The sequence below is a fragment of the Notamacropus eugenii genome, chromosome 2 (assembly GCF_028372415.1).
Source record: "Notamacropus eugenii isolate mMacEug1 chromosome 2, mMacEug1.pri_v2, whole genome shotgun sequence".
Classification (NCBI taxonomy): domain Eukaryota; kingdom Metazoa; phylum Chordata; class Mammalia; order Diprotodontia; family Macropodidae; genus Notamacropus; species Notamacropus eugenii.
The window spans coordinates 21,019,286-21,037,804 of NC_092873.1; the positions used below are offsets into that span (position 1 = coordinate 21,019,286).

Sequence of the window (18,519 nt, forward strand, 5' to 3'; positions counted from 1 at the left end):
ACCAAGAAGTTTCCCATAAGGAGAGCCAAAGTTCATTTCTGGTGGACAATGGGAAAGTAGCAGAGTCAAGATGGTCAAGAACTTTGACCCCGCAACAGGCTGTTATGATACACCTGTCACCATGAGCCCCAGCTTGGTCTTCACAGACCCCCCCCGTTGGGGTTCACCATACAGAAAAGCCTCACTCCTGAAAGGGAAGTCTGAGCAGCAGCTGTGACAAAGACTTATGGTTCCCTCGTGCACTGCACTCCTCTGTTGTACAGTACAATAGAAGCTTCCAACTGAAACGAGATCCTTGGGAGATCCATTCATACAACAACCCTGCTGGGAATCCATGCTCTCAGTCACACAGGGACACTGCATCCACCTACTGTGCAGGTGAGGCCAAGGCCAGGTCCCTGGGTCCCAAGACCCTGTGGCCCCTCTGTTCTTCCTCCCTCACCATATAACTGACTCATCTCCTTCTCCAATCACACATGGCCACCATGATACCCCACACTGCAGCTTCTATATAGGTGATCATCACTGGAAGTGAGCTGCAGCCACCTTATACCTCCATGCAGGTCTCCAATTCCCTTTGCATTCTCAGCAAGTATGATTTTTTAGAGACTGCAGTGTTCTGAGATTCACAACTACACAGCAGCACCAGGACAACATTTGTAGGGGGCAGCAACTTGGAGTGACTGAAAACAGTTATCCAGGTCCACTCTAGCCTGTCCTCTTCCTTCACTGGCAAGGCCTTTTCCAGACATTTCAGTTGATTCAATGGACTGACCATCCAACTGAATGGTATGGTCTAGACAAGAGCGATTTTTTTATCCATCTTGTTTTTGCTGTTTGGATTATTAATCAGATCTCTTTTAAGTAATGCTAAATCTCATTGTGGCTACAGAGCAAGAGGTCTTTGAATCTACTCATTTGGACATGTTGCCAACCTGATTTCCTTTAATTATGGTAAAAAATGAACTTTCCAACTCTTTACACTAAAGGGTCAGATAAGTAATGAGCATAAAGCATCTCAAAGACAAAATGCCCAATCACTATATGTTACCTTGAACGTCATTATTCTTTGGGTAACTACAGTCTCAGTTGAGCACACAGTAAGCACTTAAATGCCTTTTTCTCTTCCGTCCTTATTTCCCAGAGGATGTCTACATAGACGTTAGCTGGTACACTTGCCCACTACTTTATCCAAGATATTAAGGCAAAGACTATAAGAAACAGGCACTAAGCTCCAGTGGAAGACACGGCTTTTCTTCTGGGGCATGCTAAGCACAGACAGGATGGGAGAGGGGAAAGTTACTGGAGCCTCTCCCAGGTCCTGACTCAACCTGCTTTCCCGTGACTAAGAGCCCATCCCACTCCCACCACACTCACTTCTTCTGGGATGTCCCACTGGAGTCTCGTGGGGAATGGAATGTTGGGATTGGTGTCTCCCTTGCAGTGACCATCTTCTGTGTAGCCGAGTTGGAAGCTGTCTGTAGCCATCACATACTGCAAAAAGTGAAACCATGTGGGTATTTGTTTAAAGACAGAAGGAATTTTATAGTTGATGGTACTCTCCAGGGATTTAAGTAAAAATATTTGCCTGTTTAAGGAGATACACACACAAAAAAATGCTCATACAATGTAGACAAATTCCAAATCTTAAAATATTCTCTTAAAAAGCATGATAAGTAGAAAGAGAATATTTTAAATCAATCACAAACCCATACATGTCTAAATGAAACTAATTAGAGGGTCAAAAAATCAGTATAGCTCAGCAAAGAGGAGGAAATATAAGCTGAGAGTGGAGAGAGGGGAGCAGCGGGGAGAGAAATGGGAAGTCAAACTGGTGTTCTAGGTGTTTTTCACACACATCACGCCATTTCCCACCTCCCACAGCCATCACCCATGCCTAGAATACATTCCCTACTTAGCTCAACAGAGTCTGAGAAGTGGTGAGAGGGGGGGGGGGGAGAGAGGGAGAGAGAGAGAGAGAGAGAGAGAGAGGGAGAGAGGGAGGGGAGAGAGGGAGAGAGAGAGAGAGAGAAGGTGGGAGAGAGAGAGAGAGAGAGAGAGAGAGAGAGAGAGAGAGAGAGAGAGAGAGAGAGAGAGAGGAAGATGTAAGACAGATGAGCAAGAGGGGAAAAGAGAGAGTTCACAGAAAATGGCCTCAAATTTTTTCAGTAAAATATAAGATGTTTCTTAACTGAGAGAGCGGGAAGGTGGCGGGGTGGAGGAGCCATCGGAGGCTTGAGGAGGGAAGAAAAGGTTTGGAGAATGAGTTAATTAGGGAAGTAGAAAAGTATCGTTTTGCTGCAGTGAGAAGCCCAATTGAGATTAGGTGAAATAAATTTGTAGTGGATCCAATTCATCCAGTTTTGTGATTTTCTCCAGTTATGTTCAGCAGGATGTGAATAGGAGTGAAAGCAGCGGATGATGGGAGTAATTCAAAGTTGGGGCTTGGCAGGGCAAGTCTGGGGCCAAGGGACAGTTGGACTGCTTCATCCAGGAGTCAAGATGGGGAAAGGAGGAGAGCACAGCCAGTACAGCCACGATGGCCTGAGCATGATGAGAGGACAAAGAAATTTGAGCCATTGACCACCGCTTGAAGAAATTCTTCCGATTACTGACAGTAAGAGAAATGCAAATTAAAATAACTCTGTGGTTCTATCTCACACAAAAAAGAGAGCAAAAGAGAAAAAAATGTTATTGTTGGAGGACATTTGAGAAAACAGGCATGCAAGGGCACTGCTGGAGGGGCTGTGACCCAATTCAGCCATCCTGGAAAACAAGTTAGAACTAAACCTCCAAGGCCTGAATTTGACTTTGTGTGTTTGATACCACTACTGGCCACAGATGTCAAAGAGATTTTTTTAAAAGGCAAGAAGAAAACCAATATATCCAAAAACATTTACAGGAGCAGGAAAGGGCAGAAACCAAAGTGAGTGGGTCACCCATAGATCACTTGCAGGGATGGCTTGTGAGCTGTATGGGCAACTAATGAAATATTTTCCCTTTAACTTTCCTGTCACTTGAACTTGGACTTTACAGAATAATAAATAACTCCTTTTTCACTTTTAAACTACAGCCTCTTACCTCCCAGAGATGACCGACAATCGGGGCATCTGCCCAAGAATGCTCTGCATTCAGGCCCATTTTACCATTCTTGAAGACGATGAACGTAAACGTTTTGTCAAACCACCTGAAACCCAAAGAAAGCCAATTTAGTTCCCCCTCAAGAAAACCATAACCAGATAGCCCAGGTCAGTTCTATGCTCCCTCTCTTGGAGACCCCATGTGCTCCTATGAACTAGAGTCTCAGTTCTGTGCAGGAGACTCCCCTGTCCATCTGTGTAGCCCAGGCCTCTCTCCCGAGTCCTAGACTGGAAACACCAACTATATCGTGGACAAACAGATATTTCAAACTGGATTTTGAACAAATGTATTAGACTCAATATGCTTGGAATACGTTGAAACAAAGAGGCAGTGAGGCGTGATGTTCAGAGTACTATACTTAGAGGCAGGACCACCTGGGTGCAGATCCTGCCTCTGACACTAATCGTGTGACTCTAGGACAGTCTGAGGGGACTTGGAGGGTCCCTTCTGGCTCAGCAGTCCTTTGACAAAATGAGACTCACTCCTCTCTCCCCCAAATCTATCTCTCTTCCTAATGTAGCAGGCACCCCCATCCTCCTTGTCACCTGAGTTTCAGCATCATCCTCCCCTCCTCAACCTGGCCGACAAGATGCCAAATCACACAGAGCAGGGCCCCGTCTCTCCCTTGAAGTCACTGACTCCCCAGCTCTGCTCATCACCACTCCCCTCACCACTGTGATCACCTTCTGGATGGTCCCCTGCCCCAGGCTCTCTCTAATCTATCCCTGCCTCAGCTCCCAAAGGACCTTCCTAAAGGGTGGGTTGACTGATGGTTCCCCTTCTGCTTGGTATGCACTTAGTTACATAAGAGTAGCAGACAGGAACTGAGGGCGGGAATTCCTTTCCGCCTTAGTACCCCCCAAAATCCCCAGCACAGTGTCCGGAACGTAGTAGATTGTTAATAAATGCTTGCTGATTTGGTCATCAGCAACTGTCACTGCCTGAGTATGCAGCCTCCAGGGTAGTGGGTGGGACCCTCTGTGGAGGCAGGGGCAAGACTCACAAAGAGAACAGAATCCTCACTGAGGTCAGGGTTCCCTTATAGTCTTGTAGCCCCTGTGGTTTTGTCAGGGGAGGGAGCTCAGTCACTCTCTCTCTGTCTCTCCATCTCTATCTCTGTCTCTGTCTCTCTCTTCCTCCTTCTCTCTCTCCCCCTCCTCCTCTCCTCCCTTTTCTTTCTTCCCCTTCCTTTCTCTCTTCTCTCTCTCCCTCCCCTGTTCTCTCTCTCTCTCTCTCTCTCTCTCTCTCTCTCTCTCTCTCTCTCTCTCTCTCTCTGTCTCTCTCAATGGGTTTGTTTCAGCCAGCTTACAGAGCTGCCTTCTCTCTAATGTCTGCCTTTGGGTAGGGTATGTTCATTTCCAGCAGTGCCTGGCGCACAGTAGGTGCTCCCACAAGGAGCATTCAAGGAATGTATTAGGTGGGGAGGGGAAAGAGTATTCTGGAGTCTCAATTCTATGTAAATGGGTGACCTAAAGCAAGTAAAGAAAATTCTGGTGCCAATTTGCCAGGCTTTGAGCTTGGGTAGCTGGGAGAACAACTGCAGGGAAGGCAGGAGGAGATGTGGCTCCTTTTGATTTATCTAATTCACAACTCTATTAATTATGCTGATTTGCTAGAGGAAAATCACCATGGCTCTCATTAAGATAAAAATATACAAGGCTTTTATCTACAGTATCTTATTCCATACAAAGGACAATTTGTATACATAACCTCATTAGAGCCTCAGCCAACAAACCTGTGGGGAAGGGAGGAGGCAGGTCATGCTCATTTTATAGATGGGGAAACTGAGGCACAGAGAATAAGTGACTTGCTCAGGGTCACGTGCTAAATAAGTGTCAGAGGCTGGATCTGAGAAGTTCAGGCACTCCTCACTCCACATCCAGTAGACTGTTCACTCTGTTTATGTTACATGAAGTCCTAGGGCCTAGAGCCTTTCCTTTGACCTTAGCCAAAAGGCTTAGTGGTTTTGTTTCCTATGTAAGAACCATGTGGTCTACTGCATAATAGAATTGTAGGGAGGGGAGAAAAATAACCATTTTGTTCAGACTAATTTTATTTTTTTTTAATATAAGACAGCATGAAATTCTTAATGAAATGCTAGGTTTAGAATCAGGAAGGCATGAGTTCAAATACCACCTCTAAAGCTACTTCTGTGACTCTGTACTTCAAGCCCCCCGCCTCCCCTCTGCCCCAGGACTGATTTCCTACATCAGATATGGATGCTCTGCCCCGGCAGAAAGCGTTCCCTGCCCTGACAAAACCAGAACTCCCAAACAGGGTCAAGGAGAGTTTTCTGAAACAAGTTTGAAGAGATCTGTATAAAAATGGCCAGAATGCTGAGCCTTCTGTATCTCCTACTTGTTTCTTCTAAATTCTGGCAGCCTCACACTCACCTAGATAACTGACACTGGTTTTTCCCATTGGCCAGGAAGCTTTCTCAGAGATCAAAGCATGGGCTGCCCAGCATCTCTGGGCAGGCCAGCACCATACCTGTCGTAACATTTGCCATGGAGCAGAGACTTGGCGTAACTATCCATGGAGGTGACTGGGTCCTTTTTGTTATAGCCCTGCTCAGTGTCATCCAATGTCACGATGAACGCTGCTTTCTCAATGGCATCAAGAGACTGCTTGTTCTTTCCTCTGGAAAAATAGGTCTGGCGAGCCTTGGCCCAAGGCACTCTGCAGCAAAGATCAGACACACACGCAGTCATCAGAGGCAAACATCGAGGGGGAGTCACTGCGTTTCCTATTATCTCTTCAGTGACCAGTGAAAACATTCTTCAGTGTTTCTATAGGACTCTCACACCAAACCCAGGAGGAAAAGAGAAAACATTAATGAAAACAACGGGGGGCGGGCGGAGCCAAGACGGAGGACTAGAAAGACACACTTACACAGGGTCCTCCCCACAGCCCATAAAGTACCTGTAGAGAGGGACTCTCAATACATTTTGGAGCAGCAGAAGCGGAGAACAACAGAGTGGAGGAGATTTCCAGCCTACAGTGACCTGAAAGGCTCACGGAAATGTCGGTTGCGCTGGACACGGAGCAGAGCGTGGAGCCCAGCCCAGCCTTGGCCAAGCGGCGCGGTACAAGGAGACTCTGGGAGGAGGACACCTCAGGGGCGGAATCTCCAGTCGCAGTAGCAGGGCCTCAGATGTCTCGGCCCACAGACACCAAAGGTCAGGCTGGCCAGGAAGGGAGAAGGGCTTTCCCATAGCTCTGGCAGCAGGCAGCAGCCACAGAGGGTGCACAGCAGCCCGTGCGGGAAGCTCCATTGTGGGAGCATAAAAACCCCTGGGGGCACTGAAAAGCTGAGCCTTACCTCAGCCCTGGGTGGAGGCCCTGGGAGAGCTGGTCTTTGTCTCACCCTGAATGGTGGCCCTGCCCATCCAGCTTATCTGAAAATCAGCCCCCAGTGCTGACTTGGGAACTGGAGGCCAAGTGGCTGTGGAGAGGTATCTGCAAAGATTCTGGGCACAAAAATCCCTTTCTGCATCCAGACCAGTACACGCTTGATTGTGCCACCTTGGAGGAACTGAGATCTTACAGATTCCCAGAGTATATCCTACTCTTGACAAAGGACCCAAAAGTCAAGTAACAGATTGGGAAAATGACCAAAAAAGGGAAAAAAAGTAAGACCATAGAAGGCTACTTTCTTGGTGAACAGATATGTCCTCTCATCCTTTCAGATGAGGAAGAACAATGCTTACTATCAGGGAAAGACATAAAAGTCAAGGCTTCTGTATCCCAAACACCCACAATAAATATTCAGTGGGCTCAGGCCATGGAAGAGCTCAAAAAGGATTTTGAAAATCAAGTTACAGAGGTGGAGGAAAAACTGGGAAGAGAAATGAGAGAGATGCAAGAAAAGCAGGTCAACACCCTGCTAAAGGAGACCCAAAAAAATGCTGAAGAAAATAACACCTTGAAAAATAGTCTAACTCAATTGGCAAAAGAGGTTCAAAAAGCCAATGAGGAGAAGAATGCTTTCAAAAGCAGAATTAGCCAAATGGAAAAGGAGATTCAAAAGCTCACTGAAGAAAATAGTTCTTTCAAAATTAGAATGGAACAGATGGAGGCTAATGACTTTATGAGAAAGCAAGAAATCACAAAACAAAACCAAAAAAATGAAAAAATGGAAGATAATGTGAAATATCTCATGGGAAAAACAACTGACCTGGAAAATAGATCCAGGAGAGACAATTTAAAAATTATGGGACTACCTGAAAGCCATGATCCAAAAAAGAGCCTAGACATCATCTTTCATGAAATTATCAAGGAAAACTGCCCTGAGATTCTAGAACCAGAGGGCAAAATAAGTATTCAAGGAATCCACCGATCACCTCCTGAAAGAGATCCAAAAAGAGAAACTCCTAGGAACATTGTGGCCAAATTCCAGAGTTCCCTGGTCAAGGAGAAAATATTGCAAGCAGCTAGAAAGAAACAATTCAAGTATTGTGGAAATACAATCAGGATAACACAAGATCTAGCAGCTTCTACATTAAGGGATCAAAGGGCATGGAATAGGATATTCCAGAAGTCAAAGGAACTAGGACTAAAACCAAGAATCACCTACCCAGCAAAACTGAGTATAATACTTCAGGGGAAAAATTGGCTTTAAATGAAATAGAGGACTTTCAAGCATTCTTGATGAAAAGACCAGAGCTGAAAAGAAAATTTGACCTTCAAACACAAGAATCAAGAGAAGCATGAAAAGGCAAACAGTAAAGAGAAGTCATAAGGGACTTACTAAAGTTGAACTGTTTACATTCCTATAGGGAAAGGCAATATTAGTAACTCTTGAAACTTTTCAGTATCTGGGTAGTGGGTGGGATTACACACACCACACACACACACACACACACACACACACACAGCACAGAGTGAGCTGAATAGGATGGGATCATATCTTTAAAAAATGAAATTAAGCAGTGAGAGAGAAATATATTGGGAGGAGAAAGGGAGAAATGGAATGGGGCAAATTATCTCTCATAAAAGAGGCAAGCAAAAGACTTTTCAGTGGAGGGAAAAAGAGGGGAGGTGAGAGAAAAACATGAAGCTTACTCTCATCACATTCGACTAAAGGAAGGAATAAAATTCACAATCATATTGGTATGAAAACCTATCTTACAATACAGGAAAGTGGGGGAGAAGGGGATAGAAGCGGTGGGGGGGGGGGATGATGGAGGAGAGGGCAGTGGGAGGAGGGAGCAATTTGAGGTCAACACTCTAGGGGAGGGACAGGATCCAAAGAGAGAACAGAAGCAATGGGGGGCAGGATAGGATGATGGGAAATATAGTTAGTCTTATACAACAAGACTATTATGGAAGTCATTTGCAAAACTACAGAGATATGGTCTATATTTAATTGCTTGCTTCCCAAAGGGAATGGGTGGGGAGGGAGGGATGAAGAGAAGTTGGAAGTCAAAGTTTTAGGAACAACTGTCAAGTATTGTTCTTACTACTAGGAAATAAGAAATACAGGTAAAGGGGTATAGAAAGTTATCTGGCCCTATAGGACAAAAGAGAAGATGGGGACAAGGGAAGGGAGGGATGATAGAAGAGAGGGCAGATTAGGGGCAATTAGAATGCTTGGTGTTTTGGGGAGGGGGGAGGGGAGAAATGGGGAGAAAATTTGGAACCCAAAATTTTGTGAAAATGAATGTTAAAAGTGAAATAAATAAATAAAAGAAAACAGCAGCAGGGGTGGTAAACAATAACCCCCCATCTCCAGAGCACTTTGAGGCTGGTAAAGTGCCTGAGCCTGGGAAGTCCCAAAGGATTCCTGATGAAAAGCACTACCGAGGGAGTCTGGATGCACATCAAAACTGACTTTTTTCACTTAAATTATTATTTTTTTTTTACTTTGGGTCTATGTCTTCTTTCACATCATGACTAATTTGGAAACACTTTGTATGACTGTACATGTATGACCCATAGGAAGTTACTTACTGTCTCAGGGGAAATGAGGAAAGGAGAGAGAAAATTTAAAACTCAAAATTTTTTTAAGTGAATATAAAAATTGTCTTTATATGTAATTGGGGAAAAAAATTAAGCATTATTTAAAACATTTTTAATGCTTAAAAAAACCCAAAGTAGCAACTTAAGAAACAGATGCTACTATTATGTATATTTAATAAAGACACTGAGGTTCAGGGACTTGCTTAGTATGTATATGAGGCAGAATTTGAACTTGGATCTTCTGGACTCCATGTCCAGGACTCTATCTACTATGCCAGAGGTGGAGACTTCAAGGCCACAGATTCCCCACCCTGCGCTGTGCTATGCTATCTAGCTGCCTCTAGGCAATTTCAGTACTGAGGTGGATCTAAAGACACCTCGACATCTCCTACTCTTTCCTCCTTTCCCCTCGTCTCTGACAAAGAGGTGGATCTTCTCCTTGCCAGAGTCAACTCTGGTCTAGGCGCCAGACCCTTCTACTTCCTCCCATCTTCTCCAGCACACTGAATCTTCCTTTAGGGATGTGAAGGGGACACCCCCTTCAAATGTTCAGCCATCCTTTATCAACTATTCCTTCCCTATTACCTCCAAATATTTCCGACCTTCTTCCATCCCCGCCACCACCCAATCGATGGTCTCTCTCTTCCCTTTCTGTTTCTACCATCCGTTCCCTCTCCTCTCATTCCTGAGCCCTTTGAAATCGATCTTCTGACCTCGCCAACATCCAAAAGAAGGTGCTTCTACATCACCAAACCCAATGGCTTTTCTCAGTCCTCCTCCTCCACTCCAGGGCTGCCTTTGACCCTGTTGTCCCCCTGGAGCCTCTCTCCTCTCCTGGCTCTCCTGACCTGCCTGATACCTCCTCGGCTTCCCTTATAGGCTCATCGTTTGTGTTCTGCCCTGTAACTGTGGGGGTTCCCAATGATGACATTTTGTTTTCCTTTCCTCTTCCAGACTTCCCTGTTTCTTCCAAGGGCAGCACTGTCCTTCTGAATTGGTGTTTCTGGTTCCAATCTTAGCCTTACCTGCAGCTCTTCAGGGCCCCCTCCTCCATGGATTCAAACACCTGCCGGATCTTGCCTTTTCTACTTTCCAGTATCTCTCCCATCTGACTCCTTCTCTCCTCCCCTACAGCTCCCACCTTGCCTCATTCAGGTCCTATCACCTCTGGCCTAGATAACTCCAACAGCCCCTACCTGACTCTCTCCTCACTCCAGACTGTCCCACACACCGCTACCTGCCAGCTGCCAAATCTGTTCCCTTGAGTACATCTATGACCACATCACCCCTCTCACTTAAGCAGCTCCAATGCCCTCAATAGAAATGCTCAAGCTTAGTTTGGAAAGCCCCCCACAAGCTGGCCCCAGCCCATCTTTTCAGCATCAGTGGACATTACTCTGGCCTCTGCACTCTGGGATCCAACCAGACTCTCCTAACTGCCAGCGCTGCATCTTCTATCCCGAGCCTCCTCAAGCCTGGAATGCCTGCTCTCTTCACTTCCACCTCCTAGAGATCCTCCTTCTTTGAAGATGTAGCCCAGGCATCACGTTCTGCATGAAGCCTTCCCTGACCCTCCCCAAAACTTGGTGTGCCGGCATCTGTATGTAATCTCTGCATCTCCCTGGTCTATGTTCTGGCTGTTTTCTGTTAAGAGGTTGGCTCCCTATCAAGACGTGCTGTTTTAGTCTTTGCACTGATATCGCTGGTGCCCAGCATGCCTGGAGTGCTTGGTAAATGTTTGCTGACTCATTAAAAAAACGTGGGCCGAGGTCAAAAGCCTAGAAGCCTTCACTGCCCAGGCTGCTCGCTTCCTCTGGCCCTTCAGTCTTTACTTATCCTTGTTGTGATCATATATTTGATAAGTACCCAGATAAATAAAATGGGCATTCCCGGACCAAGGGCAGTGAGACTGAGCAGGCTAGGAGTGGCTTAGGAGGTGAGCTGATAGCCATCCCCAGTCACCCAGACAACAGAGGCTCACATCAAACATCCTGGCTACAGTGACTCAAAGGAACCCTCCTCAGGGCACCAACACCCTCAGTAATGCTGAGTATGGGAGGACTGTGACTGTTTGAGCTTTCTCTGTACCATGTGCAAATAGGAAAAGGGTGCTGCCTTGCAAGTAGGAATAAGGGCTCTTAGATGCTCCTGTTTGCAGCTGATACTGGGGTGATCGCACTGAGCCCCTGAATTGACCCCATATGGGAAAAGTCAAGGAGATGCAGAACTCATCCAGATGGGGTCAGGCAGTCCGCAGAGCTGCTCTCTAGATGGCCCTCCTATCCTGGACAGGTAGATGCTGCAGATAGATAGTGAACTGGGCCCCAAACCAAAGGGGAGAAAAAGGGTCAGTGAAATTTAATCAGGGAAACTGTTAGCACTTTCAGAAACTCCAAGCTTCTCCCTGAAGCTAAAACCCATAGATCTGGCTACAAATCACATCACCCTGTCACCAGGGAAAGCATGGAGACATGGGGGCAGGGGCAGAGAGACTGCAGCATATGACCCGTGGCCAGTCATCTCTTCCAGGTGACACAGAGGATCTCCTCAGAGGGAGACACAGAATGAGAAAAGAAGTTGGGCATGGCATAGGACACAGGACAGAGCAATGGTTACCAAATGAACAAGCCTGCAGGCTGCAGCCCTGCCCAGGAAATGCTGAGGGCCCGAGAGCAGGCTTGGGGCTGCATGACAAGAACAAGATGGGACAATATGAGAAGGTTATGGCCTGTGAGAGTCCCATGTCAGTAAAATCGAAGAGCCACTTGAGGTAAAGGGTAAAAAAGTCTCTTGACTATGGGCATCCTCTGCACTGCTCGTTGCTTTCTCGGGGCTATAGGTGGGAGTCAAAGGCTCACCCCTACCATGAACGTGCACTTGGCTGGAACCCAGGCATTTTTACAAGCCGCTGCTTTACTGATATTCTTCAGTCACTAGGTGCTGAACTTTCTCTCCACCCTTATGGCCAAAGAGCAGAGTGGTGTACGACCATTGGGTCTAATAAAATTCATAAATTCCCAAGCACCTCCTCTCTGCATAGCACTGAGGCCCCAAAGAATCCTCAGCGATACAGATACTGCTCCACAGGAACTCGTGAGTCTTTTAGGAAAGAAAGACAGAAACCAAGCCTTATGATAATAGTGTAGCTGAGGGGTGGTACCCAGGGGAGGCTGACTCGGTCACCTCATTTATACCCACTTTGCAGGTCAACATGTTTCCCTGGAGGGCAACCATATGCCTACTCCTCTAACTCTCAGGGTCCCAGGGATAACTTGAGGGTGAGTATTCTCAACACTAAAGCTCATAAGTCCCTGCCAGTATATTTCCCATGAACAAAGCAGTCACTAATATTCAATTAATCTTAACCAAAATATTTATTGGAAACGCAAAGTAAACACAGTATATTTACATAGCATTACACCCATAAACCTTGATTACAATTTCTTCCAATGCGATGGGGAGAATGGGCAGTCTAAAGTCTTAGACTAGGAAAGCACCCATACATAGGGAACACATATGGCCAAGGCAACTCAAAACCCTAGAACTGGAGATGTTGGCGTCCTTTTTCAGTCTCGAGGACTATCTAGAAAAGTTTCCTGTCTCAAACAGATGCTTTCACAGCTGAACTGAGGCAGTCTGTGCTTAACCATCATTGCTCTACTCTGACTCAGGCTAGCTGACCCCTGGGCAGCTTCTCCGATTCTCTGCTTCCAAGCTGGACTGGATCCTTGACAGCAGCTGTAGGATCCATCACTTCTACCTTCAGCCTTAGCTGATGCCTTCAGCTAAAGCAGTGCTTTATTCTTGGAGGAAGAGTCAGCGAATGATTGATACGAAGGCTGACAAAAACCTCTCCAATTACTCCGTTGCAGGATTATTCTTTTCTTTTTTCTTCTCCATCACTTATCAGCAACAGGTGACAATGCAGACAAACATTTTCCTGGTTCCCGTCTCTTTTCTGCTCAGCCAATGACAAATGAGAACAGAATTCATTCTTTCTGCCCTCTATTCCTCTTCTCAACAACAGGTGTCAGTAGAGAGCACTCTGGCCTCTTACTGGGCTGTCAATCTACCTGGCAACAAGTGATGCTGCAGAGACCATGAGCATCCTCTCACCTCGCTTTTCTTAGCTCAGCAGGTGGCTCTCATCCATGAACAAGCCCAGCTTAGCGTCTCTTCTCTCCACAATCAGGTCTGGAATTACCTCTGTCCCACACTCAGTGGGCAGTCCTGTTGTCTGTATCTTCCGAGGGTCTAGGAGCTCCCAATTCTTCATATGCGAGTCGCTAAATTCTGAGTTCTGGGGTGCTCCTATGGTTCCACAGCTCATCAAATGCCCACAAGCAACTGCTGCCTCACAACTGTGCGTCAGACTTGGCTCAGATGCCATCTTAGGGAGGGAGGCAGACCTTGGCCTCAGAGAGACAGACAGACATCACTCAGCGATGCCTCTCCTCAGAGTGGGAGGCAGCAGATATCGGCCTCAGAGAGTGAGCTGCCAGGGGCCACCCCTTTACGTGAGGGAGAGAGACCAGGATGCAGAGGTGCATCTGGGTCATAAAGAGGGAGCTTACTGCTGTGCTTCTGAATGGGACCTTGAAGAAAAAGGCTTTAGCAGTTCGAGGGTGGCCCAAGATCAGAGGACACAGAGGACACACTGTGGCTGAGAGGAGGGTGGAGCTGCTACTGGTTCTTACCTGGAGCGCAATAAATTTGTCAGAGTGTCCTTCACACACACAGAGGCTGGGCTGGCCTGACCTTTCTTCCATCCATCTGTGAAGAATGTTTGACTTTTTCCAGGACAGGAGGCAGGCTTCTACCCTATTGTCCTCCATTGTCCTTGTAAGCAAGTCAGTGCCAAGGTCAACCCAGAGTAGAATGCAGCTCCCCATCCCAACATTGTAAATTCTGCCCTGCACCCACCAAATCACAGGGGGACTCACAGAACATCTCTGCCTGGAAAGGGATTTAGAGACTAGCCAGCTGGACTCTTCCCTTTTATAGATAGTGACCTGGAGGCCTCAAAGGAGAGTGGCCAAGCAGGCTTTTGGTGGAGACCAAGGCACAGCAGTTTTAGAAAGAGAAGTCAGGCACAGGCTGCAGTCAAGCACCCACCTTTCCCCAGCTGTGAGGGCAGCCAGCTTCTCTTCCCCGGCCTGAGGCGTCGAAGGGTCATCAAGAATTCTCTGGATCTGTTGCTCAATTTCCCGAGGTTTCAACAACCTGCCGTCATGATAGAGCCAGACTTTGAAGTAGCGTCCTTGGTGGTACACCACAATGTGCTTACTGTCCTTTACGTGCTGGATGGTATCTGAAGGGAGCATGAAAGGGTGGGGGGGAGGGTATCATTAAAAAAAGGATGATCTTCACTGAAAAACGCATACTCACCAGTTCTGGAAGACAGCAGAAATTGACTGCTGGTGTTCATCAGTGAAATGCCAGCTACTACAAACCTTCTCTTCCCATTGGAAAGCAAATAGAAAACCATTCGTGGCAAAGCAGTATCTAGAGGTGGGGATGAATTCTAGATCAACTTAAAAGGGCAGAAGGCCTTGGGGATTGTGAGTTGTATGTACATATATGTAAGTAACCAAGGGATGAACAGCTGGAGCCTTGTCTGAAATCTGAACTCATCAGTCGCTGATCAAATTGAGTGAACAATTCACTGATGTCTGCAAAGCATGGACAGTCTTCTCTCCCAGGACATTCCTCACCACAGTCCTGTAAGGGAGGGGCTTCAAGGTGCTCTTAGCCTCATTTTACAGATGCAGAAACTGAGGCCCTGAGAGATCAAACAGCTTGCCCTAGGAAACAGCCAGCAAGGATGGGATGAGAACCAGGTCCTTTCCATGTCCCCACAGCATGCCCATCAACATGGCACAGTGGACAGAGCACCAGCCAGGTCTGGGTTACAATGCTGCCTTGAACACACACCAGCTCTGGCAAGTGCCCTCATTTCTCAGGGCTCCTGGCACCAAGGCTTTAAATGGTGGCTACCTGCATTGGTAGGTGAGCTTGCACACCTACAAGTCCCCTGTGCCAGTGAAAGCACAGGGTCAGTCCCTCTCTCCATTCTTCCTTCACATAATGGATCAGCAGGAAGAAGGTAGTAGCTGGGTTGCCATTTCCTCTCTGACAAGGCTTTCCTCCAGGCCTGATGGGGGTGGGGGGTGGAGGGAGGGGACCATTTTCCTGTCCTTTCTCCATGAGCTGGGGCCCTGGATTTGGAGTCAAGAGACCTCCACTGGAATTCTGACAGTACTGTATGGTGCTGGCCAAATCTCCTGTCCTCTCTGAGGTTCAGATGAGGACAGTGGCCTCCTGCCTCACTAATTCCCTGGGAGGCTGTGAGGGAAGGGCTTGGAAAGGAATGGACAGGAGGTAACGTCATCATTTCAAGCTGTTCCAGGTCTGCAACTCTGCCAGAGGAATGCCCACTACAAGCCAAGTTTCCACTCAAGACAAGAACTTTCTAGCCCCCAAATGCAGGGTAGTGAGCTCCTTGTCACTGGGGTTTTTCCAAAAGAGGCCTCATGGATAGCCACCAGAAGAATTTGTGCCCTGGCACTGAGGGCACTCAGTGGCTCCCAGGCCCTTTCAACACTTGGGTTCATAGATTCTAGACAGAAGGAAGAGGTAGGGATGGGGGAGGGGTGCCTGTGGCCTTTGCTGCTACACCAGGGGGCCTGGCTAGTGACCTCTGCTAAACTTCGACTTTTCCTCCTCCTTTGCTGAGCTCTGGGCTTTGGGCCCAGAGCAGGGGAGAGGGAAAGGAGAGATTCAGACACAAACGTGATGGGAAAATGGAAGAAATCAAAGCCAAATTCTTTCAGATAAATACAAAGACAGATGGATTAGCACGACAGTGGTAATAAATTACGTCATCAAATGATACAGATCAACAATATTGCCGCCACCCTGCTTTCCGCTACAGTCGCAGCCAACACGCTGACAGGGACCCGCTATTGCTGGCTGACTGGGGGAAAGTGAAGGATGGAGGCTCTGCAGGTCAAGGAAGCCTTAGGATGTTAGGATTACAGGAGCATTCCCTGTTAGAGCTAAAAGGCCCCCTCTCAGAAAGAAAGTGAGGAATCAGAATCTGAGGTGAAGAGACGTGTCCCAGATTACATGGCAAAGTCGTGGCCAAACTGGGTGTCCTGACCACGTGGGCCAGAGGTCAGATCGGATCGAAAGTCACCAAAGAAACCACACTGAGAAGACAGAAGACAAACCAACCTTTCACCAAACAGATCTGGTCAACACAACTAGACTAAAAATGCCTAAAAAATCTCCTGGAAGTGCATGGAGATTCCAGAGGAGACATACTGACACCACCTATGATACAAGCCAAGGCCTGTTTAGGTCAAGACATGGCCAGGGTAGCTTTGGGCCCCCCAGAAGCCACACCTCCCAGACATGACTCACCTGTCTCCTCTCCTGGGATTCGAGAAGTATTAAACATCCGTTCCCACTGGGCTGAGCAGAGGGGCACAGTGGACCCCAACAGAAGAATCTGTATCACAAATGGATGTTTCAGATAACTTTTTAAAGAAAAAAGCAAGCGATAACTGGGCTTCTTTCCCATCACTGTCCCTTTCTCTCCATTACATCACATCCCAAGATTAGCACAACATCGTGGCATCACCTGAACTGACAATAATGTGATCTGGCTTCATTTTTTTTCCAGCTCTTTAATGAAAGAAAACAATTTCGTGCCATGTTCCAGCAGTGTATTTATTTAAACTGGCCTGAAGATGTGCTATCCAGTTTCCCATTCAGCCATTTCCTCCCGAATACAGCCTATTCTCCTGTATTATTTTAAACCAACTCTGAAGTAAACTAATAATTAACCATGTAAGCTTTCTGTTGTTCACAGAAACTGGTCACTACTTGGCTTGACAAATGCCCTTCCAAAGCCAACACTTTCCCTTAAGGAGAGCTGCATCCGAGGGTGGGGCCTTGGGCTCAACTTAGATTTACTTACAGGTTTGATTTCCTCTCGGTCCAGCTTCCTCCGGTACAGCAGGATGGAGTGGATGCCATTGCCCGCCCTAGCTGCCTGAATGTTAGTTGGCAGGACGTATAATAAATCCTAAGAAGGGTGTGGGACGTGGACAGAAAACAAGAGAGAAAGTCAGACATAAGTTCTCGGGGAGACTGGGTTTAGATTTGGAGAGAAGATGAAGACACAGAAAATGCCTTCAAATGCATCACTTCGCCTCTGCTACGATACGCTGCCCGGTGCAGAAATGAACCTCATTTCTTTATAGTTGTCTGTTCAATCACTGGCGACTGCAAAGATGTTACAGCCATTTTCATTGCCCTACTCATTTCTGAAACCCTTGTTCACATCTCAGAAGAACGATGGTTTCTGTATTATAAGTTAAAGATCCTTTCCTAGCTAAAGTTTGTATGGATGTAAGATTAGGGTCAAATGAAAGAGACGCAAATGAGGGAACTAACCAGCCCAGAAATGCAGAGCAGAGACAGACAAGACAGAAAGAAGTCAAAAAAGTCTCCACTTCCCTGCCCCGGGATTGTGATCTGAGCCTCTCCCTCTGTGCCACGGACCTCCCCCAAATATAGTGGCTTCAGGCCATACCACAGGGGCCCTGATGCATGGGAGGGCCATATATGTGCCAGGTCAGGGCAGGGGGTAGGGGGGGAGAGTTGAGAGACAGAAGGATAGAAGGAATATGGAGCCTTGGGAAAAGACCCTGGGGTCTTCTCCCAGTCAGGGAACACTGCCAGCTTCCCAGGATGGCCCAGTGCAGGAGAAGAACTGGGTGAGATGCCTACCCTGGGCTCCTCCTGTTCAGTCCTGGGGCTGCAGTGACCCACCCTGGGTGGGGCTGGCTGGCCTGGGAGGGGAAGGGAAGTTGGGGCAGACACAGAGAGAGGAGAAGGAAAGAAGGTTAGGCCAGGCAGTTTGCTGCCTCATTCCAAACTCACCAGCCCTGGGGCCGATCATCCTTCTGAGCTGCCATCTTTGTCTCTCTCCTCATTCTTTTCAGAGAATAGTCCCTTAAAAACATGCCTGCTCTACCCTTGGATCCTGGACCTGCCTGTCAGGCACTCAGATTATGCTGATCTGTAATCAACCACCCCTAGGACAGAGGACTCAAGAGCCACTGTCCCAAGACTCCAAAGGGGTCCTTCTCAAAGTCCTTCCTTTTTATAGACCCAACTCTCACATTTACAAGCAAACAGAAAGATATTTTCAGCTCAGCTCAGAGAGGAACTTGGCCTTCTGCAGTCCCACAAATGGAAAGCCTGTGGTTTGTCACAGGAGCTAAAGAACATGGACTCAGGATGCCAACTTCAAAGAAACCAGGAGCCCCTAAAAGCCCGCAACCAAGGACAAATCTGTGCCACTCTGTGCAAGCCCTCCCAGCCTCTGGGCCAAATCCATTTGTA

At 47.2% G+C, this 18,519-nt stretch overlaps 1 protein-coding gene across 3 annotated transcripts in view; it reads right to left on the bottom strand.

Moving 5' to 3' along the window:
* Positions 1-18,519, bottom strand: part of CPT1A (carnitine palmitoyltransferase 1A) — a 77,012-nt gene that overhangs the window by 10,799 nt on the left and 47,694 nt on the right. For all 3 annotated transcript variants that reach the window (XM_072639381.1, XM_072639380.1, XM_072639382.1), the window contains exons 8-13: positions 17,087-17,194; positions 16,528-16,615; positions 14,218-14,413; positions 5,632-5,820; positions 3,082-3,187; positions 1,378-1,494 (exon numbers count right to left, since the gene is read on the bottom strand). In XM_072639381.1, the coding sequence (XP_072495482.1) occupies positions 1,378-1,494; positions 3,082-3,187; positions 5,632-5,820; positions 14,218-14,413; positions 16,528-16,615; positions 17,087-17,194 (804 nt within the window). The remainder of the gene's footprint in view (positions 1-1,377; positions 1,495-3,081; positions 3,188-5,631; positions 5,821-14,217; positions 14,414-16,527; positions 16,616-17,086; positions 17,195-18,519) is intronic.